The sequence below is a fragment of the Procambarus clarkii genome, chromosome 2, assembly GCF_040958095.1.
Source record: "Procambarus clarkii isolate CNS0578487 chromosome 2, FALCON_Pclarkii_2.0, whole genome shotgun sequence".
In the NCBI taxonomy this organism is placed as follows: Eukaryota; Metazoa; Arthropoda; class Malacostraca; order Decapoda; family Cambaridae; genus Procambarus; species Procambarus clarkii.
The window spans coordinates 32,785,397-32,805,691 of record NC_091151.1 but is presented as its reverse complement, the minus strand read 5'-3'; the positions used below and the strand labels follow the sequence as shown (position 1 = coordinate 32,805,691).

The 20,295-nt window shown below is 36.9% G+C and overlaps 1 protein-coding gene across 2 annotated transcripts; it reads left to right on the top strand.

Moving 5' to 3' along the window:
* The first annotated feature begins 12,753 nt into the window (after positions 1 to 12,753).
* On the top strand, positions 12,754 to 20,220 carry LOC138364421 (uncharacterized). Of its 2 annotated transcripts, none has more exons than XM_069324052.1 (6): positions 12,754 to 12,805; positions 13,789 to 13,866; positions 16,544 to 16,650; positions 18,460 to 18,619; positions 19,476 to 19,582; positions 20,035 to 20,220. In XM_069324052.1, the coding sequence occupies exons 4-6, from the start codon at positions 18,478 to 18,480 to the stop codon at positions 20,149 to 20,151; spliced, it is 366 nt and encodes a 121-aa protein (XP_069180153.1). In that variant the 5' UTR covers positions 12,754 to 12,805; positions 13,789 to 13,866; positions 16,544 to 16,650; positions 18,460 to 18,477; the 3' UTR covers positions 20,152 to 20,220. The 2 variants fall into 2 exon arrangements, with proteins under 2 accessions (XP_069180153.1, XP_069180159.1); XM_069324058.1 differs by lacking the exon at positions 12,754 to 12,805 and adding an exon at positions 12,969 to 13,045.
* The last annotated feature ends 75 nt before the right edge of the window (positions 20,221 to 20,295 follow it).

Genomic DNA, 20,295 nt, shown 5'->3' with positions numbered 1-20,295 from the left:
CCCTGCCCTGGTGACTCTCTATTACTCCCTTATCTATCCATATCTCAACTATGGTATTTGTGCTTGGGGTTCTACTACCCAAAATCACTTACGTCCTCTAATTACCCAACACAAAGCTGCTATTAGGACAATATCCAACTCTGGCCCCAGACATCACTCGGTACCCCTACTCAAATCTCTGAATATGTTAGATATTAAGTCACTGCACATTCTCTCATGTGTATTATACATATATAAAACGCTAAACTATAATGCCAATCCTGATCTCAAAAGCTTCATAGAAGGTTGTAACAGAACCCATGAGCACCACACCAGAAATAAATACAGTTTTGATATTCCTAGAGTACGACTTAATCAAACTAGAAATGCTCTACAAATCAAGGGGCCCAGAATGTGGAATGACCTTCCCAACCATGTTAAAGACTGTACCTCTCTCAACCAGTTTAAGATAATAACTAAACACTACCTAATAAATTCCCTGTAACCTACCTCACTCCTCTATTGTCAACCCATGTCTGTTATTTTCTTTTTTTAATCAACACTGTTTGTCAACCTATTGTATTTGTGCTGCTTTTTCAGTCATGTTCCCCTTTTTTTTATCTTTATTTGTTTTTGTTCTAAACACTTTTTATTCCTTATGCTCAATTAGTATTAAGTTCTAGATATTAATGTGTTTCTTGCCCGAAACGCATTGCGTAATAGTGGCTTTAGGCATTGTATGTACTAGCTCTATCTATATATCAATCCATTAATGTATCATCACTTGTATGTATATACCTTCCCTGAATAAACATATTTATATTTATATTTATATTTATATTTATATTTTATTAATAGATTTAAGTATTCCCTTTGTAAGCCAGGGATTGTTAAGCCTTTTGGTTGTGACTTGTTTTGTAAGCATAGGACAGTGGGTATTATAAAGGCTAAGAGTTTTTTGAAGAAAAGATTGCACTGCTAGGTTGATGTCCTCTATGTTACCTAACTCGGACTCCCATTTGACATTATCAGCAGCAGTTATAAAACTGCTGCAAAAAACATAACATAACATAAAAACATAGTTATAAAACTACTGCAAACAGGATGGTATGGTGTCTGCTATACCAACTATAGGATGGGTATAGGGTCCACTACCACCTGTTAGGTGGGTAAGGGGTCCAATACCACCCGCAGGATGGGTATGGGGGGGTCACATCCACTCACAGGATGGGTATGGGGATCACTTCCACCCACAGGAAGGGTATGGGGTCAATATCCAATATTAACAGTCTTCGTGGTATAGTGGTAAGACACTCGCCTGGCGTTCCGCGAGCGCTATGTCATGGGTTCGTATCCTGGCCGGGGAGGATTTACTGGGCGCAATTCCTTAACTGTAGCCTCTGTATAACACAACAGTAAAATGTGTACTTGGATGAAAAAACGATTCTTCGCGGCAGGGGATCGTATTCCAGGGACCTGCCCGAAACGCTACGCGTACTAGTGGCTGTACAAGAATATAACAACTCTTATATATATCTCCAAAAAAAAAAAAAAAAAATACCATCCACTGGATGTGTATGGCATCCACTACCACCAACAGGATGGGTATGGGGCTCACAACCACCCACAGGATGGGTATGGGGTCCAATACCACCCACAGGATAAGTATGGCGTCCACTATCACCCACAGGATGGGTATAGGGTCCAGTATCACCCACAGGATTAGTATATAGGGTCCACTGCCGCCCACAGGGTCGGTAGGGGGTCCACTACCGCCCACAGGGTTGGTAGGGGGTCAACTGCCGCCCACAGGGTCGGTAGGGGGTTCACTGCCACCCACAGGGTCGGTATGGGGTCCACTGCCACCCACAGGGTTGATATGGGGTTCACTACCACCCACAGGGTCGGTAGGGCGTCCACTACCGCCCACAGGGTTGGTAGGGGGGTCCACTGCCGCCCACAGGGTCGGTAGGGGTACACTACCACCCACAGGGTTGGTAGGGGGTTCCACTGCCGTCCACAGGGTCGGTATGGGGTCCACAGGGTCGGTAGGGGGTCCACTACCTCCCACAGGGACGGTAGGGCGTTCACTACCGTCCACAGGGTCGGTAGGGGTCCACTACCGCCCACAGGGTTGGTAGGGGGTCCACTGCCGCCCACAGGGTCGGCAGGGGGTCCACTACCGCCCACAGGGTCGCTATGAAGTCAACTACCGCCCATAGTGTTTGTATAGTGTCCACTACCGCCCATAGTGTTATCATGGGGTCCACTACCCTTCATAGTGTCGGTATGGGGTCAATTACTACCCACAGGGTGTGACTGGGGTCTATTTTTTCTGCATAGCAGAGGTGGCAACACTGCATCTCATTTGTTGTTCAATGTAAAATATTTGTTGCTCGACTTGCGACAATTTATATATATATGTATATAGTATAGTGCCTTTGCAATAATGTACCAATGTGTGTATTTTCATAACCCATTTTAAATTCTTGAAAAATATATAACTACATAGTGAATGCAAGTCAATGTATATTTATTTATTTAATTATATACCAGAAGGTACATTGGGTTAGAGAGAATACATAGCATAGTATTTGCAATCTTGTAAAGCCACTAGTACGCGCAGCGTTTCGGGCAGGTCCTTAATCTAACAGATAATTTTAAGTAGGTAAATTCTAGCAGAATTAATAAAATGATAACAGATACATTGCAAGAAAAAAAATGAGATGAGAGAGAATAGTAAGTATATTAAAGCACATTGGTTTATTAAAGCTCTGGTTGATTACATTGACAACTTGATTGGTAATTTAAACAAGATTAACAGACACCGTACAGCAGATTGATAGCACATATAAGAAGACAACAATGATCACAATGGTAAAGATGTTCGGACTGGGTACATAAAGATAGGGAGATTGGGTAGCAATAGATACAGTGCAATTTTAAAGCAACAAGGTAAAAAAACTATGCAGATGAGACTAGGTACTTTTTAGTTTTGTTTTTGAATGATGCAAAAGTTGGACAGCTTTTCAAATTTCAATTCATTAGGGAGTGAGTTCCATAAACTGGGTCCGTTTATTTGCATAGAGTGTTTACACAGATTATGTTTGACTCTGGGGATATCAAAGAGATATTTATTTATGGTATGGTGATAATGGGTCCTATTACATCTGTCCAGGGAAAGTTTCAGAGCAGGATTTGCGTTTAAGAACAGGGTTTTGTAAATGTAATTGACACAAGAAAATTTGTGGAGTGAGATTTTGTTTAGCATGTTAAGAGAGTTAAACAAGGGGGCTGAATGTTGTCTGAAAGCAGAATTTGTTATTATTCTGATAGCAGATTTTTGCTGGGTGATGATGGACTTGAGGTGGTTTGCAGTGGTTGAACCCCATGCACAGATACCATAATTAAGATAGGGATAGATTAGTGCACAATATAGAGAGATGAGAGCAGAGTTAAGTACATAATATCCAATTTTGGAGAGTATCCCAACTGTTTTAGAGACTTTCTTAGTTATGTGTTGTATGTGGGTGCTGAAGTTGAGTCTCTTGTCTAGGTATAGGCCAAGAAACTTTCCATAATTTTTATTACTAATGTTTACATTATCTATCTGAAGCTGAATTGCATTTGTAGATTTGCTTCCAAATAAAATGTTGTAGGTCTTTTTTATGTTAAGTGTTAGTTTATTGGTTGACATCCATAATTGGACTTTTTGTTAGTTCATTATTAACATCATTTAGTGTATGTGGGTTAGGGTTAGAGTAGATGAGGGTAGTGTCATCAGCAAACAAAATAGGTTTCAGAATGTTAGAGACATTAGGCAAATCATTGATGTATATAAGAAATAGGAGAGGTCCCAAGATGCTGCCCTGTTGCACTCCAACAGTTATTGGTAGAGTGGGAGAGGTTATATTATTGATGGTTACACATTGGAGTCTGTCACTAAGATAGGATTGGATATAGTCCAGTGCATGGCCTCGGATTCCATAATGATGGAATGTTCCGAACCATAATGGAAACAGACCCAACTATGGGATGGGTTAACCCAAGTATCGCGTTTCCAGAAGGGTCGCCCATGTTGGAAAAGACAAACGCCGAAAGAATATTGTTGAAAACATTTTGATGACTTATTAAACCAAAATTATTTATTAGTCAGAAGAAAGACAAAAACGCGATCTATATGTAAAACCTCTACCAGACCAATATTTTAAGTAAAACCGAAGATATTTGTAGTTTTATAAAAGGGGCAGTTTTCATCGCTCGTCGAGTTCGAAAACCGCAGCATTCATCTCAGAACCGTGCCTATTTCACGCAGATTCCTTAATAAACGAAAGAGTTTTATATGTCACAAGATAGATATAAATATAAGCTTCATTCTAAATACCTTACCATGGGCATATTTAAATTTAAAGCGAAGATACGTGTACTTTTATAATAGCCGAGCTCCGACCCCGGACAGAATGATCGACCGAGCAACTCTCTCTCAGAACAATGTTTATTTCACGTGAATTCGTTAATAAACATATATGTTTTATATGTCTCAAGAAAGGCAGACATATAAGCTTCACTTTAAACACTTTACCATAGACATATTTAAAGTTCTAATGAAGATACATGTATTTTAAAAATTACGGAGCTCCCACCCCGTACAGACTGCCCAGCAAACACAAATCATCTACACAACGTTCGCCTATCTCTTGCCATAGGTGTGGGAATGATTTGCATTGAGAATGGTGCAGGAGAGCCTTTGAGAAACTTTTACTCAAAAAATCCAAACACAAAGGTTTAATTATAAATTGTTTTTCTACAATTATTTTCTTCCAAATGTAAAACAAATAGTTTTTACATGTTTAAATATAAAATTTATGGTGTTTTTTTGTAAAATTCATTAATAAATTGTGAATGATATATATTGGCTGAGTGAAACCTTTATAATCCATTTAGTTATAATTTGAACAGAAAAAAGTATTTTTCCAAATTTTCTAAAAATTGCTCTTTTTAACACAATTTGACTCCTTATACATTCCACTAAACACTATATCATGTTTAAATATATAATTTATGTATTATTCTCTAAAATAATTTATATAAATTATATAAGTTGCTGGAAAGTGGTGTTAAGGATTTTGAAAACATTTTGTTGTGTTAATATGTTCTTATTAACTATGTCTCAAGTTCACAGTTTATCAAACAAGAATATTAACATTCGTCAACTCTTAAAATCTTATATGTTATCTTGCTGGTGCAAAAAAGGGTGAATCTTTAGGAACAGCTATAGTATCTATATATCACAAATGGTGTTTTCCCTAACTCAAACAATGTAGGGTTTATTATTCTACACATATTTCTAATGACTCTTAGATGTTTACATTCTCTGAAGTATAATTGTGAAGGCTGTGTCCATCACTCTCAACACAGATTCTTAAACTCGTCTCTGCAGGTTCAACTATATAATTAGTTTCCATTTTGAATTTCCATGGACATTTGTATCCAAAATGAAACCAATGTGGTTTCCTTCAGCGCCTTCAGCCAGCACATTTGCTCATTCATTTCCACAGATTCCAACAAGGTAGGGGATTTACAGAAATTTGTATATTCATATTGTTATATATTAAAAATATGAATGCAGTTCAATATGATAAGACAAATACATGAGTTTATGATAAATTCGTTTTCTGTGATATACCATTGATATGCTCTTTTTTTCTTTAAACGGCAGACTAAACTAAAGTGCTCACATCAACAGATTTGATGTATAAATGGTCAACGCTCAACAGAGTTAGTATAAATGTATTAGTATAAATCATAAAAGTATAGAACACGAAACAATGGATATGTATGATAGATGGAATTACTAGTTCCAGTTTCTAGGCAGGCGATGAGTACTCACAATAACCTTAATTAAGCGTCAAAACAAAAATGTGTATACTCTTTTTACTCTCCTGACCTTAGTTCTCGAGCTATGTATTTCATTTTGGTACCAACGTGTTCGCAATAACATTCTCTAGAAGAAAATCAGCAAAAACGGTCACCAAAAGTTATATGAATACCAGCACCCAATAAATACCTACGTAGATGACTCGCCGTGAGTGCCCAAGAGCAACAAAATGTTTTTACTCTTGGGATTGTTATCACTTCCACACTTGTCCTACAGCGTTAATTTTGGTATCAATGTACTCGCAATGAAATTCCCAACACGGTGATATGAATATAAACGTAGAATAATGGTCGCTGCCCACCCGCAAGAGTGTGGGAAGTGGCGGAACTGTTACCCAGTATTGGTGACAAGACGACACATGGGCGATACAGTGCTTTGAAAGTTTATAATTATATCACTGTCCTGACATTATTATTGTATGTACGTCATTCATTTTTGTGCCAATGTTTTCGCAATAGAATGTTCTATGAGCCCGTAGGTAAAAAAGAGCAACAAAGCGTAAGATAGAATAGCACCATATATAAAACAACGCTGGTACATATCAGTGAGCGTCAAACACACACGAAATGTGTGTGTTTGATGGTGGTCAAACGATGTTTGATGTGTTTGATCAGGTGATGTCCTGATCCGCATAATTAAAGTATGAATTATGTTGAGAAAAAATAAGAAAAAAGGGAAAAAACAGGGGTGGGAGAAACATGACAGAAAAAGAGTAAAAATACAATTTGGTCAACAAAACAGCATTGTTTAAAATAAAAGATATGGATTGACATTTTGGGGGTTAGGTTGGTAGGTTACATTGAGTTAATTAGGTAGTACTTAGTGTTTATCTGTTATAGATAGGAGCTGCCTGGTATGGGCCAATAGGCCTTCTGCAGTTACCTTTGTTTTTATGTTTTTGCCCTGTAACCTAAATGGTTAGAGAGGCACATATATGGGCTTAGGGACTGAACCCCACACTACATTTAGCTAAGCTGGTTACAATCTTGATGATATAGTTACAAAATTCTGTATAAGTCGTCACATTATCAATGGGTTCGAGATCAACCACAATTTCCTGAATAGATATAACAAAGGGGATATTAATAGGGTATTAAAATTGTCAACACAAGATAGAACACGAAACAATGGATATGTATGATAGATGGAATTACTAGTTCCAGTTTCTAGGCAGGCGATGAGTACTCACAATAACCTTAATTAAGCGTCAAAACAAAAATGTGTATACTCTTTTTACTCTCCTGACCTTAGTTCTCGAGCTATGTATTTCATTTTGGTACCAACGTGTTCGCAATAACATTCTCTAGAAGAAAATCAGCAAAAACGGTCACCAAAAGTTATATGAATACCAGCACCCAATAAATACCTACGTAGATGACTCGCCGTGAGTGCCCAAGAGCAACAAAATGTTTTTACTCTTGGGATTGTTATCACTTCCACACTTGTCCTACAGCGTTAATTTTGGTATCAATGTACTCGCAATGAAATTCCCAACACGGTGATATGAATATAAACGTAGAATAATGGTCGCTGCCCACCCGCAAGAGTGTGGGAAGTGGCGGAACTGTTACCCAGTATTGGTGACAAGACGACACATGGGCGATACAGTGCTTTGAAAGTTTATAATTATATCACTGTCCTGACATTATTATTGTATGTACGTCATTCATTTTTGTGCCAATGTTTTCGCAATAGAATGTTCTATGAGCCCGTAGGTAAAAAAGAGCAACAAAGCGTAAGATAGAATAGCACCATATATAAAACAACGCTGGTACATATCAGTGAGCGTCAAACACACACGAAATGTGTGTGTTTGATGGTGGTCAAACGATGTTTGATGTGTTTGATCAGGTGATGTCCTGATCCGCATAATTAAAGTATGAATTATGTTGAGAAAAAATAAGAAAAAAGGGAAAAAACAGGGGTGGGAGAAACATGACAGAAAAAGAGTAAAAATACAATTTGGTCAACAAAACAGCATTGTTTAAAATAAAAGATATGGATTGACATTTTGGGGGTTAGGTTGGTAGGTTACATTGAGTTAATTAGGTAGTACTTAGTGTTTATCTGTTATAGATAGGAGCTGCCTGGTATGGGCCAATAGGCCTTCTGCAGTTACCTTTGTTTTTATGTTTTTGCCCTGTAACCTAAATGGTTAGAGAGGCACATATATGGGCTTAGGGACTGAACCCCACACTACATTTAGCTAAGCTGGTTACAATCTTGATGATATAGTTACAAAATTCTGTATAAGTCGTCACATTATCAATGGGTTCGAGATCAACCACAATTTCCTGAATAGATATAACAAAGGGGATATTAATAGGGTATTAAAATTGTCAACACAAGATAGAACACGAAACAATGGATATGTATGATAGATGGAATTACTAGTTCCAGTTTCTAGGCAGGCGATGAGTACTCACAATAACCTTAATTAAGCGTCAAAACAAAAATGTGTATACTCTTTTTACTCTCCTGACCTTAGTTCTCGAGCTATGTATTTCATTTTGGTACCAACGTGTTCGCAATAACATTCTCTAGAAGAAAATCAGCAAAAACGGTCACCAAAAGTTATATGAATACCAGCACCCAATAAATACCTACGTAGATGACTCGCCGTGAGTGCCCAAGAGCAACAAAATGTTTTTACTCTTGGGATTGTTATCACTTCCACACTTGTCCTACAGCGTTAATTTTGGTATCAATGTACTCGCAATGAAATTCCCAACACGGTGATATGAATATAAACGTAGAATAATGGTCGCTGCCCACCCGCAAGAGTGTGGGAAGTGGCGGAACTGTTACCCAGTATTGGTGACAAGACGACACATGGGCGATACAGTGCTTTGAAAGTTTATAATTATATCACTGTCCTGACATTATTATTGTATGTACGTCATTCATTTTTGTGCCAATGTTTTCGCAATAGAATGTTCTATGAGCCCGTAGGTAAAAAAGAGCAACAAAGCGTAAGATAGAATAGCACCATATATAAAACAACGCTGGTACATATCAGTGAGCGTCAAACACACACGAAATGTGTGTGTTTGATGGTGGTCAAACGATGTTTGATGTGTTTGATCAGGTGATGTCCTGATCCGCATAATTAAAGTATGAATTATGTTGAGAAAAAATAAGAAAAAAGGGAAAAAACAGGGGTGGGAGAAACATGACAGAAAAAGAGTAAAAATACAATTTGGTCAACAAAACAGCATTGTTTAAAATAAAAGATATGGATTGACATTTTGGGGGTTAGGTTGGTAGGTTACATTGAGTTAATTAGGTAGTACTTAGTGTTTATCTGTTATAGATAGGAGCTGCCTGGTATGGGCCAATAGGCCTTCTGCAGTTACCTTTGTTTTTATGTTTTTGCCCTGTAACCTAAATGGTTAGAGAGGCACATATATGGGCTTAGGGACTGAACCCCACACTACATTTAGCTAAGCTGGTTACAATCTTGATGATATAGTTACAAAATTCTGTATAAGTCGTCACATTATCAATGGGTTCGAGATCAACCACAATTTCCTGAATAGATATAACAAAGGGGATATTAATAGGGTATTAAAATTGTCAACACAAGATAGAACACGAAACAATGGATATGTATGATAGATGGAATTACTAGTTCCAGTTTCTAGGCAGGCGATGAGTACTCACAATAACCTTAATTAAGCGTCAAAACAAAAATGTGTATACTCTTTTTACTCTCCTGACCTTAGTTCTCGAGCTATGTATTTCATTTTGGTACCAACGTGTTCGCAATAACATTCTCTAGAAGAAAATCAGCAAAAACGGTCACCAAAAGTTATATGAATACCAGCACCCAATAAATACCTACGTAGATGACTCGCCGTGAGTGCCCAAGAGCAACAAAATGTTTTTACTCTTGGGATTGTTATCACTTCCACACTTGTCCTACAGCGTTAATTTTGGTATCAATGTACTCGCAATGAAATTCCCAACACGGTGATATGAATATAAACGTAGAATAATGGTCGCTGCCCACCCGCAAGAGTGTGGGAAGTGGCGGAACTGTTACCCAGTATTGGTGACAAGACGACACATGGGCGATACAGTGCTTTGAAAGTTTATAATTATATCACTGTCCTGACATTATTATTGTATGTACGTCATTCATTTTTGTGCCAATGTTTTCGCAATAGAATGTTCTATGAGCCCGTAGGTAAAAAAGAGCAACAAAGCGTAAGATAGAATAGCACCATATATAAAACAACGCTGGTACATATCAGTGAGCGTCAAACACACACGAAATGTGTGTGTTTGATGGTGGTCAAACGATGTTTGATGTGTTTGATCAGGTGATGTCCTGATCCGCATAATTAAAGTATGAATTATGTTGAGAAAAAATAAGAAAAAAGGGAAAAAACAGGGGTGGGAGAAACATGACAGAAAAAGAGTAAAAATACAATTTGGTCAACAAAACAGCATTGTTTAAAATAAAAGATATGGATTGACATTTTGGGGGTTAGGTTGGTAGGTTACATTGAGTTAATTAGGTAGTACTTAGTGTTTATCTGTTATAGATAGGAGCTGCCTGGTATGGGCCAATAGGCCTTCTGCAGTTACCTTTGTTTTTATGTTTTTGCCCTGTAACCTAAATGGTTAGAGAGGCACATATATGGGCTTAGGGACTGAACCCCACACTACATTTAGCTAAGCTGGTTACAATCTTGATGATATAGTTACAAAATTCTGTATAAGTCGTCACATTATCAATGGGTTCGAGATCAACCACAATTTCCTGAATAGATATAACAAAGGGGATATTAATAGGGTATTAAAATTGTCAACACAAGATAGAACACGAAACAATGGATATGTATGATAGATGGAATTACTAGTTCCAGTTTCTAGGCAGGCGATGAGTACTCACAATAACCTTAATTAAGCGTCAAAACAAAAATGTGTATACTCTTTTTACTCTCCTGACCTTAGTTCTCGAGCTATGTATTTCATTTTGGTACCAACGTGTTCGCAATAACATTCTCTAGAAGAAAATCAGCAAAAACGGTCACCAAAAGTTATATGAATACCAGCACCCAATAAATACCTACGTAGATGACTCGCCGTGAGTGCCCAAGAGCAACAAAATGTTTTTACTCTTGGGATTGTTATCACTTCCACACTTGTCCTACAGCGTTAATTTTGGTATCAATGTACTCGCAATGAAATTCCCAACACGGTGATATGAATATAAACGTAGAATAATGGTCGCTGCCCACCCGCAAGAGTGTGGGAAGTGGCGGAACTGTTACCCAGTATTGGTGACAAGACGACACATGGGCGATACAGTGCTTTGAAAGTTTATAATTATATCACTGTCCTGACATTATTATTGTATGTACGTCATTCATTTTTGTGCCAATGTTTTCGCAATAGAATGTTCTATGAGCCCGTAGGTAAAAAAGAGCAACAAAGCGTAAGATAGAATAGCACCATATATAAAACAACGCTGGTACATATCAGTGAGCGTCAAACACACACGAAATGTGTGTGTTTGATGGTGGTCAAACGATGTTTGATGTGTTTGATCAGGTGATGTCCTGATCCGCATAATTAAAGTATGAATTATGTTGAGAAAAAATAAGAAAAAAGGGAAAAAACAGGGGTGGGAGAAACATGACAGAAAAAGAGTAAAAATACAATTTGGTCAACAAAACAGCATTGTTTAAAATAAAAGATATGGATTGACATTTTGGGGGTTAGGTTGGTAGGTTACATTGAGTTAATTAGGTAGTACTTAGTGTTTATCTGTTATAGATAGGAGCTGCCTGGTATGGGCCAATAGGCCTTCTGCAGTTACCTTTGTTTTTATGTTTTTGCCCTGTAACCTAAATGGTTAGAGAGGCACATATATGGGCTTAGGGACTGAACCCCACACTACATTTAGCTAAGCTGGTTACAATCTTGATGATATAGTTACAAAATTCTGTATAAGTCGTCACATTATCAATGGGTTCGAGATCAACCACAATTTCCTGAATAGATATAACAAAGGGGATATTAATAGGGTATTAAAATTGTCAACACAAGATAGAACACGAAACAATGGGTATAAATTGGATAAGTTTAGATTTAGGAAAGACTTGGGTAAATACAGGGTCAGTAACAGGGTTGTTGATTTGTGGAATTTTTCTTAACTTATAAATTTATCTTTATTTATCTTAAACTGGTTGGGAGAGGTACAGTTTTTAACATAACTGGGAAGGTCATTCCACATTCGAGGTCTCTTGATTTGTAATAAGCATTTCTAGTTTGACTAAGTCGTACTCTTGGAATATCAAATAGGTATTTGTTTCTGGTGTGGTGCTCATGGGATCTGTTACAACCTTCTAGGAAGCTTTTAAGGTCAGGATTGACATTACAGTGCAGCGTTTTATATATATAAAATACACATGAGAGTATGTGCAGGGACTTAATATCTAACATATTCAGAGATTTGAGTAAGGGGTCCATATATACTGCCCGGTTGCCTGAAATGCTATATAGGCCTACTATAGTGGCTTCAGGTATTGTATGCACTAGCTCTATCTATAAATCCAACATTATGTTTGTAAATCAACTATGTATGTATGAAAAAAAATGACTAATACGTTCGGCGAATGACTTTGACTTCAACTTCACTTTGACTTCGTTCATGTCATCGTATTTTCCGTAATATATAAAGGTTATGACAATGCAATTATATTATTGTGTGCAAATAAGTTTGAAATTTCATGTACCCTAAAAATATTAAAATAAAGAATAAGAATAATTAAATAATTGTTGTAGTAAATTGTCACACGTTCATCATACGCAAACGAACACACAGTTTGGAGCGTCAGTACAAGACCGCCGCCATTTTAAAACACGGCTTCGAATGTAAGTAATGTTTTTCTCGTACTAACACTGTGTTATACAATAGATTTGGTCTTGAATTCACAAATTTAGTTGTTACATCTGACAGAGTATGTTAGACGGTGTAATGCTGGTCCATGTTAACGTATTTGTGGGCTTGGTTGGTTTAAATGTGGAGGCGAGGCCTGGCAGTGCTGGTGTATGTGGAGGCGAGGCGAGGCCTGGCAGTGCTGGTGTATGTGGAGGCGAGGCCTGGCTGTGCTGGTGAGTATGTGGAGGCGAGGCCTGGCAGTGCTGGTGTATGTGGAGGCGAGGCCTGGCTGTGCTAGTGTGTATGTGGAGGCGAGGCCTGGCTGTGCTAGTGTGTATGTGGAGGCGAGGCCTGGCAGTGCTGGTGTATGTGGAGGCGAGGCCTGGCTGTGCTAGTGTGTATGTGGAGGCGAGGCCTGGCAGTGCTGGTGTATGTGGAGGCGAGGCCTGGCTGTGCTAGTGTGTATGTGGAGGCGAGGCCTGGCTGTGCTAGTGTGTATGTGGAGGCGAGGCATGTACAACACTCCCCAATAGGAAGAAAACCCACTGGGTTCTAGGCTAGGTTAGGCTTATCTGTAATAATTGAATTAAGCCTAGCAAAGCCTAGAACCTAGTTCAGTAATTTAAAAAATGTTGTAACTTGAAAAATGCCATTCAATACATTACACAATTTAAATATTTTCAGGCAATCAACACAACCCTCATGTTGGCTAACCCTCTCTCATGTTGGTCAATAATTTAATTATTTTTTTATGGAGTAATCTTTGCTGTTGAAATGTAGTCTTTTTGAGACTACATTTCAAATGTAGTGTGTGTGGAGGCGTGTATGTTAGGTATTACCTAATATACACGGTGTAATATATCTATCTGTGTGAAATAGATTAAATCCATTTATTTGATATTCAGCTAATAGTTCTGTATTTTCTACATTCATCCATGTTTTGGTAAGTGCAATAATATGTATTGTTTCATTGCAGATTAGAGATTCAAGATAGTTCTAGATTTCCGAAGTACTGAAACGCGCGCCATACAGGCTTGGTGGATCTAGGTGCAAGGTAAAATTATTTACATTTACTTTTGTATTTATGTTTTGTATTTATATGCATATATGCATTTATATGCATTATTCTATAGAATAATAGATCTCGTAATAATTTTGCAAAAATAGTGGCATTTACTATTTTTAAAAGATTATTAAAAAATTTACTGATATGGTGCATTCGGAAGGGCGAAGAGGGAGAACGGCCTGTTGACATAGCTCGGGTGCAGGGGGGGGGGGGGTTGTGTAAAAGCCTGGTTTGTGCCTCGGAGAGGCTATGGGATCCAGTAAGTTCAGTAGAACTTCGGTTTCAACCCTTTTACCCTGTTGTAGCTCAGTCGATTAAGGCAGTGTCTGGGATGCTCCCGGACGCAGGTTCGAATCCTCGTCACGGCCCTTGTGGATTTGTTCATTTGATGCATCACGTTATTGTGATCTGTGTGTGTAATTCTTCACTTGCTACAGCAACAGGAATGTGTGTGTATGTATTTGTGTTGTTGAATATGACCGAAAGTGTAAGATTAATGATTCTAACACAAATCGTCTGAATATTTGTTTTTCTTCACTGTCGAGAGTAGTTAAAAAAATTTACTCGAGTTTATTTTCACACTTTATTTATGGTCCTTAAGTCCCTCTCCTTAATGCTGCTGCTGTTTCTCGCATCTTTGCATCGCTTGTATGTTTGGGGGTTTGGCCTCTTGCTATATATTGATTCCATTTGTGTGTGTTTGGGTCTCAGGCCCTCTCGCAATTTCTGTTGAACAAACCCCTTTTCCTAGTTCTGCATCTCTCCTTTGGTACAAATTTTGTTGTGCTTTTATCATATATTTCACAAAACTTGACATACATTTCATTTACTTCATGTCCTATCAGCAAGTGTTTGTCAAATTCTTTAAGGAAAGTTTATCATCCTGATTGCAGATCTCTAGCGATATTATGTCAACTTCTTGTGGATTCGCAATCATTATTTAATTTACCTTTAGGTGTTCTTTCACCAGCACAGCAACACTGTACCTCTCCCAACCAGTTTAAGATAAAAACTAAGTACTAACTAATTAACTCAATGTAACCTACCTTACCCCCAAAATGACAACCCATGTCTTCTATTTTAAACAATGCTGTTTTGTTGACCAAATTGTATTTTTGTTTTTTTCTGCAATGTTTCCCCCCCCCCCCCACCACTCTACCACCACATTGAGTTTAGTAGCTCTGTGCACGTCAGGTGCTGTTTAATATACAGACCTACTCCTCCATTTGACCTAGTTTCTCTATCACATCTATATCACTTTGTGCTTTAGCCCTGGTGGAGCTTGGTCCACCAGGCTGTTGTTTGGAGTGGCCTGCAGATCCACATACAGTCTGCATATGATATACAGTCTGTTGATCAATTAAACTACAGTAGTTAGTTTTTATCATCCGAATGCACCAATATGTGTTCATTCTTCCCAGATGAAGGAACTAGGTAATATTCATCATCTGAATGCACCATCTGATGCTTTAACACACTCATGATACACGAGAGGTTTAAAAAACTTTTAAAACTTTTAAAACTTTTTGACCTATGTATTTAAAAGCAATTCTAAAGTTTAGAATTTTTTAGAATTTTAGAATTTTTTTAAAGTTTTAAAAGCAATTGGCCCCTACGGGCCAACTGCTTTGTTCTTACCTAGCATTTTGCTTTGTTTGGGTATGAATGTTTGTGTGCCGTATATTTTGCAAAATTTGCCATATATCTCATTATTTACTCCTCTGCCTAGCAACAAGTCTGTCTAATTATACTCATTAACTGTTTTTCAAAGTTCCCCATAGTGTCCTTTATTGAAATCGAGTTCATGAACCGTTTCAATGTTCTTATTTTCTTCTAGATTATATCTTAAAGTATATTTAAATGTTATTGTTATTATTGTTATTAAATGTTATTGTGACATTGCATTGCAATTGAGCTATGTTGTTTACCATACCGTTCATTTCGTGAGTATAAGTATAGATGCCACACTTGTGACAGGTAAAACCATGCCTTTTTTGAAAAACAGCACCGTCTGTTGCACGTAAGAGCAACCCACACTATATTATGTTGCGATATTATTTCAATATTTCCGATTGTATTGATAATTTGAATTTTCATAGATTTCAATTTATTTTCATTTCGATTTAATAATTTTGTGTGACATTGCATTGAAATTGAGCTGTGTTGTTTACCATACTGTTCATTTCATGAGTATAGTTTATTTTTTTATTTTTTTCATTTCATTTTTTTAGCTGTTCTTATTTTTCAGTGATGGGAATATCAGATCATTTGATGTTCCCAATTTTCTGATGGAAGCATCAGACCATTATAGAATGCATCGGATGAGGTAGTTTGGAATGGTGGGGAGGACGAGAGGGGGGTATGGTGGGGAAGACGAGGGGACAGAGGAGAGGGTAATGGTGGGGAGGACGAGGGGACTGGGGAGTTGGGGATGGTGGGGACAGGGGAATGCTGGGGAGGACAAAGGGACAGGTGAATGGGAGATGGTGGGGGAGGAAGAAGGACAGGGGAGGGGAAAATGGTAAGGAGGACGATGGGACAGGGAAGTGGGAATAGTGGGGATGATGTGGGGACAGGGAAGTGGGAAGGACGAGAGGACTGTGGAATGGGGAATAGCAAAGTGAATTATAATTATATATATTAATTAATTCTTATAAATTTCCAGAAGCCTGTATCAACACCCACACTAATGCAACTGAAAGAGATGTTGAGACAAGTATTGCTGATATGTTGAAGAACGCCCCAAACAAACTCGGTGGAAACAGATACAAGGTAAAGTTTGCCAATTTGCTGTAGTCTAATTCAATTTCTTTTTAGTAATCTTCGAGAACATTTATGCTATGAATAAGATAAAATAATGTAACTGATTTTGATTTATTTACTATTTATTATTTATTTACCGTTATTAGTATAATAGATCTCGTAATAATTTTGCAAAAATAATGGCATTTACTATTTTAAAAAGCTCGGGTGCAGGGGGGGGGGGTTATGTAAAAGCCTGGTTTGTGCCTCGGAGAGGCTATGGGATCCAGTAAGATCGTCCTTCCTTTCCTCCCTAGAATCTGGATGTAGCAGGTGCTCAATTGTCAAAAGTGAAAAATTGGTTTTGTCTTCCGAATGCACCATTTCTGTAAATTTGCTAATAATCTTTTAAAAATAGTAAATGCCATTATTTTTGCAAAATTATTACGAGATCTATTATACTAATAACGGTTTGATAAAATACAGTAGACTGCCTACTGGATAATAGTTCCAGTCCACCTGTAGACAGGGATCTCACATCAGCTTGTATATTATACAAGGATAAGATTTGATTTACTTTTGTATTTATATGCATATATGCATTTATATGCATTATTCTCTAGAATAATAGATCTCGTAATAATTTTGCAAAAATAGTGGCATTTACTATTTTAAAAAGCTCGGGTGCAGGGGGGGGGGGGGGGTTTGTGTAAAAGCCTGGTTTGTGCCTCGGAGAGGCTATGGGATCCAGTAAGATCGTCCTTCCTTTCCTCCCTAGAATCTGGATGTAGCAGGTGCTCAATTGTCAAAAGTGAAAAATTGGTTTTGTCTTCCGAATGCACCATTTCTGTAAATTTGCTAATAATCTTTTAAAAATAGTAAATGCCATTATTTTTGCAAAATTATTACGAGATCTATTATACTAATAACGGTTTGATAAAATACAGTAGACTGCCTACTGGATAATAGTTCCAGTCCACCTGTAGACAGGGATCTCACATCAGCTTGTATATTATACAAGGATAAGATTTGATTTACTTTTGTATTTATATGCATATATGCATTTATATGCATTATTCTCTAGAATAATAGATCTCGTAATAATTTTGCAAAAATAGTGGCATTTACTATTTTAAAAAGCTCGGGTGCAGGGGGGGGGGGTTTGTGTAAAAGCCTGGTTTGTGCCTCGGAGAGGCTATGGGATCCAGTAAGATCGTCCTTCCTTTCCTCCCTAGAATCTGGATGTAGCAGGTGCTCAATTGTCAAAAGTGAAAAATTGGTTTTGTCTTCCGAATGCACCATTTCTGTAAATTTGCTAATAATCTTTTAAAAATAGTAAATGCCATTATTTTTGCAAAATTCCTGAATATTGTCAAAATGACGGAAACCCATATGTCAAAAACACATGGAGATATACCAATCCTGGAAGACATTCTTCCATCCCCACTTGAAACTGTTGAGCAGGTGGAAAGTCTGTCACATGAGCTAAAAGTTAACAGTGAATATAAAAAGAGTATGGTAAGTGTTGCTTAATTCTTTTAGCCTGAGTATGGTAAGTGTTGCTGAATTTTTTTAGCTTTGTACATATGTCTTTTGATTAGTTTTTTTGCAGATGAAGGAAGGTGGGGTGGCACATAATTGATTGTTCAGTGTTATGTTTAAGGTACAAATAAAACAAAAGCAAAAGTTACTCAAATTCGTTGATTTTTGTAATAGTTAAGAAGGAAAATATTTTAATGCTATTTATTTAATACAGTTGGAAATTAGAAAATCTAATGTTGAGATTGAAAGATATATATTATTCTCTATTACCTTACAGCTTATGCATTATTTTAACAGGTCCAGACGCTGTCTTAAATGGGCGGTGCAAGCTGTGGAGACACAGTAAGACGAATGATGAGGAGGATAGGGACCTATGGGGTCTGGTCTCAGTATTCACTCGTTGGGCGCAAGAGGAAACGTGTCTTCAAAACCTTGGATATTTGTAATGTAATAATAAGTACGTAAATTTGACATTTTTTTGGATTATATATATGTCTGCATGTATTATGTATTATACTTGCATGCTTGTTAATGACTTGTATTCTAGTCTTGTGGGTATCTCCTTTCTCCTACGGGCCAAATGCTTTGTTCTTACCTAGCATTTTGCTTTGTTTGGGTATGAATGTTTGTGTACCTTCATTGTATATTTTGCAAAATTTGCCATATATCTCATTACTCCTCTGCCTAGCAACAAGTCTGTCTAATTATACTCAATAACTATTTTTCAAAGTTCCCCATAGTGTCCTTTATTGAAATAGAGTTCATGAACCGTTTCAATATCCTTATTTTCTTCTAGATTATATCTTAAAGTATATTTAAATGTTATTGTGACATTGCATTGCAATTGAGCTGCGTTGTTAACCATTCTGTTCATTTCATGAGTATATTTTATTTTCTATTTTTTCATATCATTTTTTTTATCTGTTTATTTTTCAGTGATGGGAATATCAGATCATTTGATGTTCCCATCAGAAAATTGGGAAAGTCAGATCTTTTGATGTTCCCAATTTTCAGATGGAAGCATCAGACCATCATGGAATGCATGGGATGAGGTAGTTTAGAATGGTGGGGAGGACGACAGGGGGGATGGTGGGGAAGACGAGGGAACAGAGGAGAGGGTAATGGTGGGGAGGACGAGGGGACAGGGGAATGGAGAATGCTGGGGAGGACAAAGGGGACGAGGGGACGGAGGAAGACTGGAGAACAGGGGAACACCTAAATAAAAGCCAACAATGTTATTACTCTGTGGCTTCTTGTCTCCTGACAAAAAGAATTATAATTATATATATTAATTAATTCTTATAACTTTCCAGAAGCCTGTATCAACACCCACACTAATGCAACTGAAAGAGATGTTGAGACAAGTATTGCTGATATGTTGAAGAACGCCCCAAACAAACACGGTGGAAACAGATACAAGGTAAATTTTGCCAATTTGCTGTAGTCTAATTCAATCTCTTTTTAGTAATCTTTGTGAACATTTATGCTATGAATAAGATAAAATAATGTAATTGATTTTGACTAAATATGTAGATATATTTAATTTTCTGAGCACTAATAATGAAAGAAAACCAAAATAAGAGGTGGCTACTATCTCTAATAATGGGCTGGAATAATACAGGATATAATAATATATATATATATATAAATATATATACATATATTTATATATATATATATTTATTTATATAAATATATATATGATATATATATTCTATTCTATTAGTCTATTCTATTCTATAGTTTTATATAGATTCTTGTTTTAGTTTTTTTCTATAATATGGAAAGGGTTTTTAATTAATAAATTAAATATTATATAATAAAATAATGTATTATTGAAAACAATTAGTAACAAACAATATTTCATTACAGGGTGGTGAAGCAAGAATACATGTGCATCACATAGCAGAGTCGGATGTATCGAATAATGAAAACAGCGGAGAGCCTGGTGCATGGCATACCGCTGAATCTTCTCTAATGTCTATATAGAAGAATCTTTGTTTCTGTGTGTATATATGTATATATATCATTAATAAAATATATATATATATATATATATATATATATATATATATATATATATAATATCTAATATATATATATATATATAATAGATATAGATCTATAATATAA

Bases quoted from the DNA above. Each gene is read 5' to 3' on its own strand.
- LOC138364421 (XM_069324052.1), top strand. From the start codon at position 18,478: ATGGGCGGTGCAAGCTGTGGAGACACAGTAAGACGAATGATGAGGAGG. The intron at 18,620-19,475 runs GTACGTAAATTT...ATAACTTTCCAG, and splicing joins TATTTGTAATGTAATAATAA to AAGCCTGTATCAACACCCAC. The intron at 19,583-20,034 runs GTAAATTTTGCC...ATTTCATTACAG, and splicing joins ACGGTGGAAACAGATACAAG to GGTGGTGAAGCAAGAATACA.